The sequence below is a fragment of the Myxine glutinosa genome, chromosome 6 (genome assembly GCF_964187855.1).
Source record: "Myxine glutinosa chromosome 6, kmMyxGlut1.1, whole genome shotgun sequence".
Lineage (NCBI taxonomy): Eukaryota > Metazoa > Chordata > Myxini > Myxiniformes > Myxinidae > Myxine > Myxine glutinosa.
Window position 1 is genome coordinate 179,672,380 of NC_136266.1, and position 15,152 is coordinate 179,687,531.

The window sequence follows — 15,152 nt, forward strand, 5'->3', positions numbered from 1 at the left end:
AACACACAGTCATGGGCAAAAAATGTTTTTTCAAATTATGCAATATTTCTTCCAAAAAGTTGTTGAAATAAAAATATATTTTGGTATCCACATATGTATGTATTTCTTTGGTTTGTAATGGAACAAAACAAAAAAAGCTGAAAGAATTACTAAATCTTAGCTTATTCCACACAGAAATCCTAAAATGGCCCGGACTATATTATTGGCACCTGTTAGAAGTCGTTAGAAATAATTAGATTTCAAGTAGGTGATTCTCCTTTAGTTTGGGATTGAACTCACATGTGGTGAGTTGCAGGTGCATGCAATATAAAAATCACTCATTCAACCAGTTTGAAAAGAGAAAAGGGGTCATTCTGCTATTTTGTGTCGCTGTGATCGCTGTTAAATCGACGTTAAATCGACGTAAAATGTTAAATCGACGAACATGCCAATGAACATGGAGAAAAGAAATAAAACCAGAAAATTGTTTGAGGAGGTCTGACACAAGATTGTAGCCAAGCATGGCCAAGCTCAAGGCTCCAAGTCCATCTCCAGAGACCTTGATGTTCCAGTGTCCTATGTATGCAATGTTATCAGGAAGTTTAAGGCCCATGGCACTGTAGCCAACCTCCCTGGACGTGGCCGCAAGAGAAAACTTGATCGACAATTGCAGTGAAGGATTATTCGAATGGTGGAGAAAACACCTCGATCAACTGCCAAAGAGATTCAACCTGATCTTCAGACACAAGGCACGACAGTTTCAACTCGCACCATCCGTCGCCAACTCAACGGAAGGGGGTTCTATGGAAGACCCCACTGCTGAGAGAGAGACATAAGAAAGCCTGACTGGAGTTTTCCAAAACACCTGAACATGCCAAAATCCTGGGAAAATGTCCTGTGGACAGAAGAGACCAAATTAGAGATTTTTTTGAAAGCACATCATCTCTATGTTTACAGAAAACAGAATTAAGCCTTCAAAGAAAAGAACACAATCCCGACAGTCAAACATGGAGGAGGTTCAGTGATGTTTTGGGGTTGCTGTGCTGCCTCTGGCACTGGGTGCCTTGAATGGGTGCATGGCATCATGAAATCAGGAGATTACCAAGGAATTTTGGAGCACAATGTTCAACCCAGTGACAGAAAGTTGGATCTCCGTCGAAGGCCATGGGTCTTGCAGCAGGACAATGACCCCTAACAGACTTCAAAAAGCACCCAGGAATGGTTCAAGAGAAAATGCTGGACTGTTCTGAAGTGGCCAGCAAGGAGTTCAGATCTAAATCCCATTGAACACCTGTCTGAAACAGATCCCAACAAACAAACAAATCCCATTGAACACCTGGGGAGATCTGAAAACAGCAGTTGGGAGAAGGCACCATTCAAATCTGGGGAGTACTGGAGCAGTCTGCACAAGAAGAGTGGGCCTAACTGCCAGTAGAGAGGTGTAGGAAGCTCATTCATGGCTATAGGAAGCGCTTGACTGCAGTTATTTTGTCCAAAGGCTGTTCTACCAAATATTAAGTCTGGGATAACAATAATTTTGTCAATGCCATTTCTTTTATTTTCTGATTTAAAAGAATGTATTAATACACAGTAGGGCGAGCCGATGTAGGAAGACTTTCTGGAGTCCCGTACTTGGTAAAAGACAAAATCTCTTCTAAAATTCATTAAAAATTGCTAGAATCACATTACCTCCTTGTTCTCTCTTTAAATATCCTGTCATTTCTTGAAAATAAATAAAACTTGAGCTCTATTTTGTTTCTGAATATCTGTGACCAATGGCTATAAATAGGCTTGGGTTGGCGAAATTGAACAATCATGAGCCGGTATTCATTACGTCACACTCGATCAGTTCTGCACATACGGATGTGGCTCGTTCGACGATTAAAAAAACAACAACTTGACAACCAAAATGGCAGACAACGTGGAGTTCTCCGATGTCAAACCGACGTGCCTTATACACTTCTCATGTGTCGATGGAGCCAAACTTACAGCATTTTCTGATACTACCTGGGATAGATATAGCATTAGAATATGCAGATGCTTGGAAGAATTATGACGGCGATAGAGCCGAAATCGCCAACAATTTCCGCAAGCGCATCGTCAGCATCTCTCTGTACAATCCATGCGGACTACATCTACGACTACATCTACGAGTAGTACAACACACCAGACGAAGCCACTCAATGCCCGATGACATCGAAAATGTTATCAGAAATTCACTGACAAGACCAAGAAAGAGTACGCCGAGAATAGAAAACGGAAAGCAGCAAGTGAACGTCTTACATGTGCATCCAAAGGTAGGTCCCGACACCAGCAGTACGTCAGCACGCAGATTATCTCATGTGCTACCTCAAATATGCATCATATGCCGGGGAAAAAAGTACATTTCTGACAAGCTCAAAGGAACAGGAGTAGTAGAACCCCTCACTTCCTGTGAACTTATAGTTGGTGGCCAACTATCAAAACAAGCCAAAGCACAAAATGATGAGGACATTTTATGAGAAATTGAAGGCAAGGACTGTGTAGCAATCGAAGTGAAGTACCATTCATCTTGCTACAGAGAATACACTACTCACAATAAGTTAGGGATATTGGCAGGTTCTTCGGTGTGGTTGATTTTGTGTATTAATTATGTTGAAAAAAGTTGTTGGTCCTAATTCTATGGTTATTAATGAGTGTGAAAAAACACAGCATTCTTGATTTCAATACCATAACTCTAACCCCTATTAAAAAAAAAAAACTCACTCCCACAATATCCCTAACGTATTGTGAGTAGTGTACATCAGGCCCTGAAAAGGCAAAAAAAGCCAGAACAGAGCATTGTGACAGACAGATGTTTTGGAAAATCTTTCGACAACTTTTCAGAGGAGGTCATCGAACCACATATTATCCGGGATAAGGCTGTTTACAGATTAACAAAGCTGAAAAGGAAGTTTGTGAAAACTGTAAAAAAAAAAAGGAGAGAAACAGGATGCCCAAACATACAAATCATTCAACTTGAAGCGAAGACTGCAGGTCCGGTACCCTCAGCTGAAATTTCGGTGTCCTCGTAGATGCAACCAGAGTGACATGGTATATGCAGATGAACTTTCTACAGAAATGCTCTTGACAGATGAAACGTGTGGTCCTATTGAACAGTTGGACACGGCCACAGATACCACTGACTCTGAGGATGACACATACCAAGTGCGCATGACTGCAGATCATGTAAATCCATCAAACACAGCAACACTGAGTGAAATGTATGCAAGTGCGTTGGATCCGAGGACAGAAATTAATGCCATTCCATCTCAGACAATACGATGGCCACCTACATCTTCTCACCTGACATTGGATACAGCTGAGAAACTTGTTCCTGTAAAGGTGTTTAATTTTCTTGCCTGGATGAGTGGTCTATCTTCTGAGCCAGAAGAAAAGGAATTTGTCAAAATTACAGATGAGCAGCAAAGACACATCCTATCCATAGTGCAAGACATCATTTACTTGGCATCAAATGGCAGGAAAGCAATGCCAAAACATACATAACTAGGGATGGCAGTGAGGCACTAGACGGGGTCTGCACAGCTAATTGGGCTTTTGAATGGTTTTGGTCATTCAACTTCGCACACGATACTTCGCACACACGAAGTGGAGCACGATACAGCGTTGGCAAAATAAGAGCTTCAACAAGGAGACACCACTCTTCCCACCTGTCTGCAGAAAGGTGTATTCACAACCCTTATGTGAGATAATAACGACTTCGGTGAAGAGACATTGTCTGGCAAAGGAACAACACATAACACAAACGCAATTGCCATCCAACATGAGCCGTCCACAGAAGAAAGGTCACCTTCACTCAAAGTAAGCATGAAGAAAACAAGGGAAAAATCACTGGCAGCCACAGAGAAGAAACTGGTTCCATTCTTTGGAAAAAAGAAGGCCAATCCAAAAAGTCTTGGAGTACAGATCTCGCTTCAAAAGGACTTCCATAGAGGAGTGGCAGATGCAGCAACACACATTGATTATGGGTACTTCATCATGAAATACCCAGTTATTGACAGTCACCCGCTGCTCCCAGGTTGGACAGGACACAACCAGAAGCTTGTTAATCATGTTCCTCAAAAGGCAACCATAGGCTACCTTCCCATAGTAGACGCCATGCCAACTGAGCTAAATACAGTGAACACTGTCTTGCACAGAAGTGTCGATGCAGTAAACTCACTCCATCTGGATGCAATTGTTGTCATTGACTGGCCTTATATGCAAAAGCTCAGGTTAATAGATGGCAAACACCTGTGTTTACTGAGAAGATCGTCTTAAGGTTGGGGGGCTTTCTATACCGCAATGACCTTCCTTGCTTGCACAGGAAAGCGGTTTGGAGATGGTGGGCTGGAGGACATCCTTATTGAATCTGAAGTATTGGCACCTGGATCAGTGAATGGAGTGATGAACGAAAGCAACTATAACAGAAGCTTGTGCTGTCACAAACTGTTGGTAGAGGCCTTACACCGTTTACTTTGGCAGAATTTACTCCAGTCTCGGACAGAAGACGATGTTAACCGTTACATGGCAATCATTATGCAGCTACAAGCATCATTTCCATCGCAAGAATACACAGATACAGTAGATGGTGCTGACTTCCGCTCCATGCTAGAGACCTACTCAAAGTTTGTTGAGGAGAAGAAAAAGGCAAATGCAACATTTGCATTCTGGTGTACATACATTGAGATGAAGGAAACACTTCTTCAATTCATCTGAAGTTCTCGAGAGGGCAACTGCCCATTACACTTGTCATCAATAGAATCAATGATGCCATGGGTGTTCTCGTATAACCGGCACAATTATGCACGTTATCTGCCTGTGTACTGGATGGAGGTGCAGGATTTGCCAAATTCCCACATAGCCATTCACAAACAGTTCCAGCAGGGTCATGTTTCAGTGCAGAGACAGAACCTAAATGGATTTGCTGGTATTCCCTGTGACATGACAATCGAACAGACTGTGAACAAGGACTCCAAGACACGTGGTGGACTCAAAGGATTTATAGTCAATAAAGGAGCAGTCAACAGGTGGACAATGGATGACCATGAACGAGCGTCGATTACACACCAGCGTGAGGAAATGGTGGGGAAAAGCCAACGAGCTTTGATGAGGAAAGATTTGACGGTGGGTCGTATGACAAGAGATGAGGAGGATGTATAACGGATTTGTGACACAATTTCAGATCTCACCAATCTATTTGAAGACCAGGAAGAATCATCAGAAATTGTTCAGCTTGCCTCCGGCGTAGTGGCCTCACCTGGGGTATCGAGAGACTTACTTTTTGCAGAAGAAAAGGAGATGCTGCATTTGTCAAATTCTGTGAGGAAAGGCTCCAAAAAGATGACAAGACTTTGCAAGACACAATACCAAAGTCAAAGCTGAAAACATTCAGTGACATGTCAAAGACGGTTGTAATAAAAGTGAAGGGGAAAGAGGTACAATTGAAAAGCGACAGGGACCTTTTCACAAGACTTACCATCATTGGAAAAGTGAGAAACATTGACCTGCACAACATGATGACCTACTCACTTGGCCCATTGCCACTAGCAATTGCAAAAAATTATGGCTGCCCAGTAAAGACAAACAAGGCAAAACTCCTGCATATGTTGGAGGATTTACATGTACCAAATGAAGAAGTTGATGCAGAGCCCCCACTGGAGCCTCCAAAAGGTGGTGTGTGGGTTGTTGATGGCATGGCACTTCTCTACGCTAACCACAATAATTTGCCGCACACTTTTGGGCAGTTTGCTGAGAAGATACTAAGACAGCTGATCACCATTGCCTTGAAGAATCGGTCTCGGTGTTCACTTTGTCACCGACATCTATCCAGAAGTCAGCATAAAGAATGCAGAGCGGAAAAGGAGGGCTGCCAGTAAATCTCAAAATATTAAGATTTCTAGACCTGACCAGAATTTACCCAAGCAGCGGAAGAAATTCCTTGCTAACAACCACAACAAGCAGCAGCTAGTGAGATTCCTCCTTGCAGAGTGGAAAACATGCCAAGCAGACCAACTAAGGGGAGTATGCTTAATTGTAGCACATGATGAAGAGTGCCATTCCATTTCTTCAGACGCAAATAGGGCAGTTGAAGTCAAAGCTGTGGATCAGCTATACTGTAACCATGAAGAAGCAGACATGCACATGGTGTTGCATCCTCAGTACATAGCTGAAACTATGAACTGTGCAACTGTCATCATCCGAAGTCCCGACACAGACGTGTTTCTGATTTCTGTTGGACTTGCTAATCAGATAAGTTCACCACTGTACTTCCGCATCGACAAGGGTGACGAGGAGCGCACAATAAATGTGAGGGCTGTTCAACAAGATTTGGGAAATTCACTGACGGAAGCTCTCATTGGCTTCCACTGTTTTACCGGCTGTGATTCTGTCAGTTCCTTTTATGGCAAAGGAAAACAAAAGACTCTAAATCTACTGCAGAAGAACCCCTCCCTTGCATGGTTCATACCTTCAAATACCATACCTTCATACTTCATACCATACCTTCAACCCCTCCCTTCAAATAATTGGGAACATCTGATGTTGTATCTGAAGAGATGGTCAGTGGTTTGGAAGCATTTCTTTGCCTACTATATGGATAGAAGGAAGTGAGTTCTGTAAATAAAGTAATATATATTATGTTGAAGACTGCAACAAGAGCTGAAACCATCATGCCACCAAACCATGACTCATTAATGAAGCACATCCAAAGGGCTAACTTTCAATCCAGCATACAAGAAAAGCCTGCTACAACAGCAAGATCTTCCATCGCCAGCAGGCAATGGATGGAAGATGGATGACGGTGAGCTTTTTATCGACTAGATGGATTTGGCTCAAGCTCCTGAAAGTGTTCTAGAGCTTGCATTCTGCAGGTCTAAGGGATCCAAGTGAAATTCTGTGGATGCCGACCAGTCATGTTATGCCTCCTTTGGACTTAGATGCACTGATCTGTGCCAGTGTAAAAAGTGTGAAAACATTGCACTCCCAACGGATGAAGAAGGGTTAGAAGCATCTGAAGATGATGATGATGATGATGTAGGCGATGAGAATGATGAACTTTAAGGAAGGTATGAAATTTTGAATCTGTATATTAATTATCATATACAACTGGATGAAAATGATTGGTACCTATCGGGTTTTCATATTTTTGCAAATGATTGTCACATCCAAATGCAGCATTTAACAAGTGAATCCACTTGGATTCCGCCCAGGTTGGCACATGGAAATTATGATGTAGCATAATTATCATCTCGGGTCAAGATTTGAAATTATGCCATGGTTTTTGTAAAATTGCTACTAGTATTCACATTATGTACTTTCACCAAAACATACATCATCATAGAAACATACATAGAATTTGGGTCCTCTGGGTCATTTGGGTCCTCTGGGTCATTTGGGTCCTCTGGGTCATTTGGGTCCTCTGGGTCATTTGGGTCCTCTGGGTCATTTGGGTCCTCTGGGTCATTTGGGTCCTCTGGGTCATTTGGGTCCTCTGGGTCATTTGGGTCCTCTGGGTCATTTGGGTCCTCTGGGTCATTTGGGTCTTCTGGGTCATTTGGGTCCTCTGGGTCCTCTGGGTCCTCTGGGTCATTTGGGTCCTCTGGGTCATTTGGGTCATTTGGGTCCTCTGGGTCATTTGGGTCCTCTGGGTCATTTGGGTCATTTGGGTCCTCTGGGTCATTTGGGTCCTCTGGGTCATTTGGGTCCTCTGGGTCATTTGGGTCCTCTGGGTCATTTGGGTCCTCTGGGTCATTTGGGTCCTCTGGGTCATTTGGGTCCTCTGGGTCATTTGGGTCCTCTGGGTCATTTGGGTCCTCTGGGTCATTTGGGTCCTCTGGGTCATTTGGGTCCTCTGGGTCATTTGGGTCCTCTGGGTCATTTGGGTCCTCTGGGTCATTTGGGTCCTCTGGGTCATTTGGGTCCTCTGGGTCATTTGGGTCCTCTGGGTCATTTGGGTCCTCTGGGTCATTTGGGTCCTCTGGGTCATTTGGGTCCTCTGGGTCATTTGGGTCCTCTGGGTCATTTGGGTCCTCTGGGTCATTTGGGTCCTCTGGGTCATTTGGGTCCTCTGGGTCATTTGGGTCCTCTGGGTCATTTGGGTCCTCTGGGTCATTTGGGTCCTCTGGGTCATTTGGGTCCTCTGGGTCATTTGGGTCCTCTGGGTCATTTGGGTCCTCTGGGTCATTTGGGTCCTCTGGGTCATTTGGGTCCTCTGGGTCATTTGGGTCCTCTGGGTCATTTGGGTCCTCTGGGTCATTTGGGGCCTCTGGGTCATTTGGGTCCTCTGGGTCCTCTGGGTCATTTGGGTCCTCTGGGTCCTCTGGGTCATTTGGGTCCTCTGGGTCCTCTGGGTCATTTGGGTCCTCTGGGTCATTTGGGTCCTCTGGGTCATTTGGGTCCTCTGGGTCATTTGGGTCCTCTGGGTCACTTGGGTCCTCTGGGTCATTTGGGTCCTCTGGGTCATTTGGGTCCTCTGGGTCATTTGGGTCATTTGGGTCCTCTGGTTCATTTGGGTCCTCTGGGTCATTTGGGTCCTCTGGGTCATTTGGGTCCTCTGGGTCATTTGGGTCCTCTGGGTCATTTGGGTCCTATATTCCTATCCTATAACATATATATCCTATAACCTATCCTATATATATCCTATATCATATAACATATATCCTATATATCCTATAACATAACATATAACAAATATATCCTATATTATGTACTAGCGAGCGGCCGCGTACCAGCCAAAGGGGTAGCCCATGGTTAGCCTAAATATAGATTTGATGACGTCATGTTTACACATCTGAGCGACAGAAACGGAGCTTCACTTTTGGAGAGACAGAAATTCCCAGGCAAACGCTATAACGCACCAGGTTTACAACCTGTGCGTTAATAAACTTGAAATTAGCAGAATGTAATAGATTAAAAAAATTATATTCCATCAGGCTACAAATATATTTACAAGTGGATCTCATGTTGCAGTTGGAGGTGGCAGTCTTGCCAACTAAAAATGCAAACTGATGGGTATTATCCATTTTGATAGGTGTATTGTTACCGGTACAAAAATGTTAATTTGTTCATTTAGGATTATTTTGGTAATGTGCACTCGAAAAAGTGGGAACAATGCATTTCTTTAATGAATAATCATTACCCAGTTGAACTATGCAGTTCCTTTCCACTTCCAACGAGGGGACTACGAAATTTGTTATCCAATGGGTTAATATATGCCATTGCCCCACTGTCTATAAGTTCTGAATCAACAACAAAGGTTCTGTAATATTATCAGTGAAATAAAGAATTGTGGAGACCAAATACCTTTGTCAATTTCAACCTATCTTTAGAGAAAATTTTGAGTTATTTGAAAAAAGTGCAAGGGTGCCAATATTTTTGGCCACAACTGTGTGTATAGACACACATATATATATATATGTATATATATATATATATATATATATATATATATATATATATATATATATATATACATTTTTATATATACATATATATATATATATATTTATTTATTATCGATAGATAGTAGATAGATTGCAAGAGTAGCAGGGGTACCCGACATTGCCCTGTGCTGTTCTAATTATAGTTGGCATTTTGAAGAAATCAAAATTATTTTTTTTCTATTTTTGTTGTGGGGGCCTAAAACACTTCCCTTTACCCACTAAGGAATAGGGTTGGGGATCATTTGATATTACCTTTCGGACAGCTGCAAAGATATGAGATGGTGGTGAGCACTGAGCAGCTGTTTTAAAGACCTGTAGGGGAGAGTGGGTTTGAAAAGATTGGGTGTTTGTTCCAGAGGCGAGGAAAAAGAGAAATGAAAGAGTGAAGGTGAGCAGAGAGTCTTGATTTTGGAAGTTTCACTGGACTTTTTGCTTTACTGACTTGCAGAAATATTGGGGGGGGGGGGGGGACAGAGCAGACAGAGCAGGGGGGAGCTATGCCGGAGAGGAGTCGGTAGAAGACAGAAAGACCCCCAACCTGCCTGCAGTGAGAGAGTAAAAAAAAGGCCCACACAATCAGCTTCTTCGCAGGAGATACCATTGATTCTGAAAGCCTTGGTTTCTACTTGGGCACTTGTAGGCACTATAGTGATTACAAAAAACATACGGGCAATACCCCTGGCACTCACCTGGTAGAATAAACAGTATACTGCACCCACTAAGGTATTTTAAACCAATTTCAATGCTTGATAGAAGACAGGGCAGCATCATAGAATCATACTTACATAATCATAAGACTTTAAACAAACAAACAAAAAAAATACCTATTTTGGGGGGTAACACCCCGTGTACCTCCTCAGACCCCAATTTTTCCAATGCCATGAACAAACATTGGTACATCATGGATGATGAAGGTTGTGGTGAAGTTTCATCGAAATAGTGTGTATAGTTTCAGAGGAAAGAGCAAATTCCTATTTTTGGGAGGGGGGGGGGGGGGGGGGGTTGGAGCGACAAACCTGGATCCACTTTGACCCCAGGTAGACCCCCTTAGATCACGATTTTTTTAAAGCCGTGAACAAACTTTAGTCACAGGCAACAAATATCATTTGTGCCAAATTTTGTCTCAATCCCATCAACGGTTTCGGAAAAGAAGTTTTAAGTGTTTACAGACTGACGGACTGACGGACGGACGATGCCCCATCGCAGAAGTTCCCCTGAACTTCGTTCCAGGTGAGCTAAATAGAACGGCACTCTTTGACGTCGTGACGTCAACCGATATGCCTCCATCCACATTATTCCATCATGATAATACTTGTACCAAGTTTCATTTAAATATCTCCAGCTGTTCTCAAGTATCACATTTTTACTTGACATGACCTCTGACCTTTGACCTAGTGACCCTATAATGTAATCCATTTATCTTTACATCATTATACATATACTTGTACCATGTTTGACTTAGTTCCCTTCAGCAGCTTTTAAGTTATCTCAGTAACAAAAACCTATTACAGAAACTGACGTTTGACTTGTTGATGTAGAAATTTCATCAGTTCATCTTTGCATCATAATATATTCTTATACCAAGTTTGGTCAAAATCCCATCACTGAGTGAGTCGCAGTCCCAATGAGTCGCAGAAGTCCTTTGCTGAGGTGCCATGGCTGGTGTGAGAAGAACCCACACCAAGCCAGCTGGCATGATGACAGTTGAAGTCGCCACATATGAGGAAGAGAATGTTGGGATGAGTGGATAGAAGTTGGTCCATGTTGTCAGATAGGGAGAGTTATCTCAAGTTATCACATTCTCAAGTTATCACGGTAACGAAAACCTATTGGAGACTGACCTTTAACCTATTGACCTCAAAATCAAATAATTTCATCTTTGCATCATAATACATACTTCTACCAAGTTTGGTCAAAATCCCATTACGGGTTGACAAGTTATCGCAGTAGCAGTATTTTAACTTAACATGACCTCTGACCTTTGAACTCATGGCCGCAAAATTTAATCAGTTCATCTTTACATCATTGTAACCCTGGTGTTGGGCTAGCGGCTAGGGTGCCGGCTTAGGATCCCAGGATCCTGGGTTCGAATCCCGGTCGATCGCTGAATTAACGCCAGGGGGGTCGACTCAGCCTGTCATCCTTCCGAGGTCGGCTAATTGAGTACCAGTTCACTGGTAATTCCCTGTTTGTCGCTAAAGGCGGCAAAAAGGGTTGGCGTCAGGAAGGGCATCCGGCCGTAAAACATTGCTTCAAAAAGGGGACCAAAAAACAACAACAACCACGGTTCCCGAAAAAGGCCAACCCCCGCTTGCGGGGAAAAATGGCCTCTAAAGGTGGTTTTTTTACATCATTATACATACCTGTACCAAGTTTTAGGAGGCATCCAACTTTCTTTTATTAGATTTCTTTTTTCACCTAAAACACTCCCTGGCACTCACTGATGAACCTCTGACAGTTTGAGGAAGATCTGTTCGGCCATCTCTGAGAAAAATGGCGACAGATATAGACAGCCAAACATCTCTCTTCGAGTACAGATTGGAAGTCTTTCACTTCATGGTGATCAATAATAAGGTCAGATTAATGAGTCAAATCTTCGACTAGTAAAATATTCGCCATAAAGAAACATAAATTTACTTTATTAAGTAGTTACATCTCTCATAACACAAATATTATGCAACAAAGAAAGAACTTTACTACAGCCAGAAATAGTCAGACAAACCTAATATTTCTCAAACGTGGATGGACCAATTGATTTTATAAAGTAGACAACTCGGATTTAAAAAAGAAAAGACAACGAGCACACAATATACAGCATCGGAAAAGGTTTAACATCGAGAACGTTTCAGTAATGGCGGTGAGCAGACAAACCCTTTCACCATTGCTCAAAAGTGACACAATGCTCCTTCACTTTGTCACTTCACTGCAAAGTGACCTCACACTGGAGCCTGCTGCGCAGCGCACGAGATTGCTTCTGTCAATTTATCCCTCCTTTAACGTGGTATTGTTTCCATCATTTTATCTCTACCATCATTGTTGGTGCATCTCCCACCACACAGCAGGAATACAACACGGTTCACATCGTGGTGCGGAAAAAGCAAGGTATTCAGCCTCGCAAGGTCACCTGATGAGATATTACAGGAATAAATGGGTCAAAGTTCAGATCTCAACCCCTCGCTACTTTCTCAACCCGTTTACTCGACCTCTTTATGCTGAAAAGAACATCACCTCCAACACACCTCCTCGTGTTTCCATTCCTTCTGTCAAGCAATGTCTATATTTTCAGGGCATTAATTTCTATTCCTCTTCCCATATCTCATCCTCCCCTCCATTTATCCTACTCCTTTCACACCTTCTTCCTCATATGCATTTCTGGTGCTCCTCCTTTGCATCCCTCCACCTCATTGTTGCCCCATCTCTCCATCTCTTCCTCATTCTGGCCACCATCCTCTTCCTTAATTCAATTTCAAGCCTACCTCGGCCTCAATTTGCAGTGCCTCCTCCTCGTCCACCTTCTCCGTTTGCGGCCCCTTTTCCTCCATTTCCAGCCATATTTTCCTCATTCCCATCCCCTTCTCCATTTCCAGCTCCCCCATTCCATTCCCAGCCCACTTTTCCTTCATTTTCAGCCCCTTTTCCTTCATTACCAGCCCCCTACTCCTCTATTTCCAGCCCCCCTCCTCCTCCATTTCCAGCCACCTTCTCCACCATTCCCAGCTCTTCCTCCATTCCCAGCCTCGTCCTCCATTCCCAGCTCCTCTTCCATTCCCAGCACCTCCTCCTCCATTCCCAGCCCCATTCGCCTCCATTCCCAGCACCTCATCCTCCATTCCCAGCTCCCTTCTCCTCCATTCACAGCCCCTCCTCCTCCATTTACAGCCACCTTCTCCACCATTCCCACACCCCTCCTCCTCCATTCCCTGTCCCCTCCTCCTCCATTCCCTGCCTCCTCCCCTCCTCCATCCCCCCCCCCCCCCCTCCTCCATTCCATTCTCCAATTCTTTGTTTTGTTCCCTCTTGTCATAATCTCCGTCCTTATCACTTCATTCGTCTCATATATTTGAATTCATTATCTTTCTACAACCAGGAGATAAAACATCGTTCGTTCTTCGATAAAACACGTTCGACCATTTACAACGAGCGCAGTTTTATAAAGTTATCCAAACACCACAAAACCCCGATGATCCTAAAAGAGCCATAAACATGGAGCTGCCAGTCAAAAGTGAAATCAATCATACGGGGTACCATGGGTATGTCATACGGGGTACCATGGGTATGTCATACTGGGTACGATGGGTATGTCATACGGGGTACCATGGGTATGTCATACGGGGTACCATGTGTATGTCATACGGGGTACGATGGGTATGTCATACGGGGTACCATGGGTATGTCATACGGGGTACCATGTGTATGTCATACGGGGTACGATGGGTATGTCATACGGGGTACCATGTGTATGTCATACGGGGTACCATGGGTATGTCATACGGGGTACGATGGGTATGTCATACGGGGTACCATGGGTATGTCATACGGGGTACCATGTGTATGTCATACGGGGTACCATGTGTATGTCATACGGGGTACGATGGGTATGTCATACGGGGTACCATGTGTATGTCATACGGGGTACCATGTGTATGTCATACGGGGTACCATGGGTATGTCATACGGGGTACCATGGGTATGTCATACGGGTAACCATGGGTATGTCATACTGGGTAACCATGGGTATGTCATACTGGGTAACCATGGGTATGTCATACTGGGTACCATGGATATGTCATACTGGGTACCATGGGTATGTCATACGGGGTACCATGTGTATGTCATACGGGGTACGATGGGTATGTCATACTGGGTACCATGGGTATGTCATACATGGTACCATGGGTATGTCATACAAGGTACCATGGGTATATCATACAGGGTACCATGGGTATGTCATACAGGGTAGCATTGGTATGTCATACAGGGTAGCATTGGTATGTCATACAGGGTAGCATGGGTATGTCATACAGGGTAGCATGGGTATGTCATACAGGGTAGCATGGGTATGTCATACAGGGTACCATGGGTATGTAAGAGTTGCATGCGATAATGTGCGAGTTTGCGACAAGGCCGATCGCAGTTAACTTAACAGGATAAGTGAACGGGTGTGTCCGCACAGACGTGGTGCGTTTTACCTCACCGATCAAGGTACTTGGTACTTACACTAGGATGCTTCTTGCCCTGAGAATACACGAGGCGTAACATCGTACTCTGCGAACAACAACTTTTTTACGCAAACTCAGCAGGAATGGGCACCGTACGGGACCGGGAGGGACTGTTAACTTGGCAATGCCTAGATCTACGGCAATCTAAATGACACATACACATCTAAGATCTACGGCAATCTATATGACACAATACACATCAAGTGACTCTTAAAATCGCCAAACTTCCTCTAATATTACTGTATTATATCCAAAATGTGTATAAAAGTGGATTTTGGCCTTTAATTTGGTTGTAAGGAGTGTACCAATCCCTAAAATATTCCACTGGATCTTTATTAATGTCCACTCGAGTGCAGACGGGAAAGTGGGATTTGATGACGCATGACATCTCAAGTATACTCATACATACATATATACAAGATGGGTCGTTTTTCATGCATCGAGGCTGTCTGTTGGTTGCATCATTTCTCGTGACGCGGTTGAGATGCAGATG

The 15,152-nt window shown here is 43.6% G+C and overlaps 1 protein-coding gene across 1 annotated transcript in view; it reads right to left on the reverse strand.

The window, feature by feature from the left end:
• LOC137429313 (cytochrome c oxidase subunit NDUFA4) overlaps positions 1-14,821 on the reverse strand; it is a 51,205-nt gene extending 36,384 nt beyond the window's left edge. The window contains exon 1 of the mRNA XM_068119268.2: positions 14,658-14,821. Within this exon, the coding sequence (XP_067975369.1) occupies positions 14,658-14,699 (42 nt within the window). The 5' untranslated portion in view covers positions 14,700-14,821. The remainder of the gene's footprint in view (positions 1-14,657) is intronic.
• Positions 14,822-15,152: the final 331 nt, after the last annotated feature.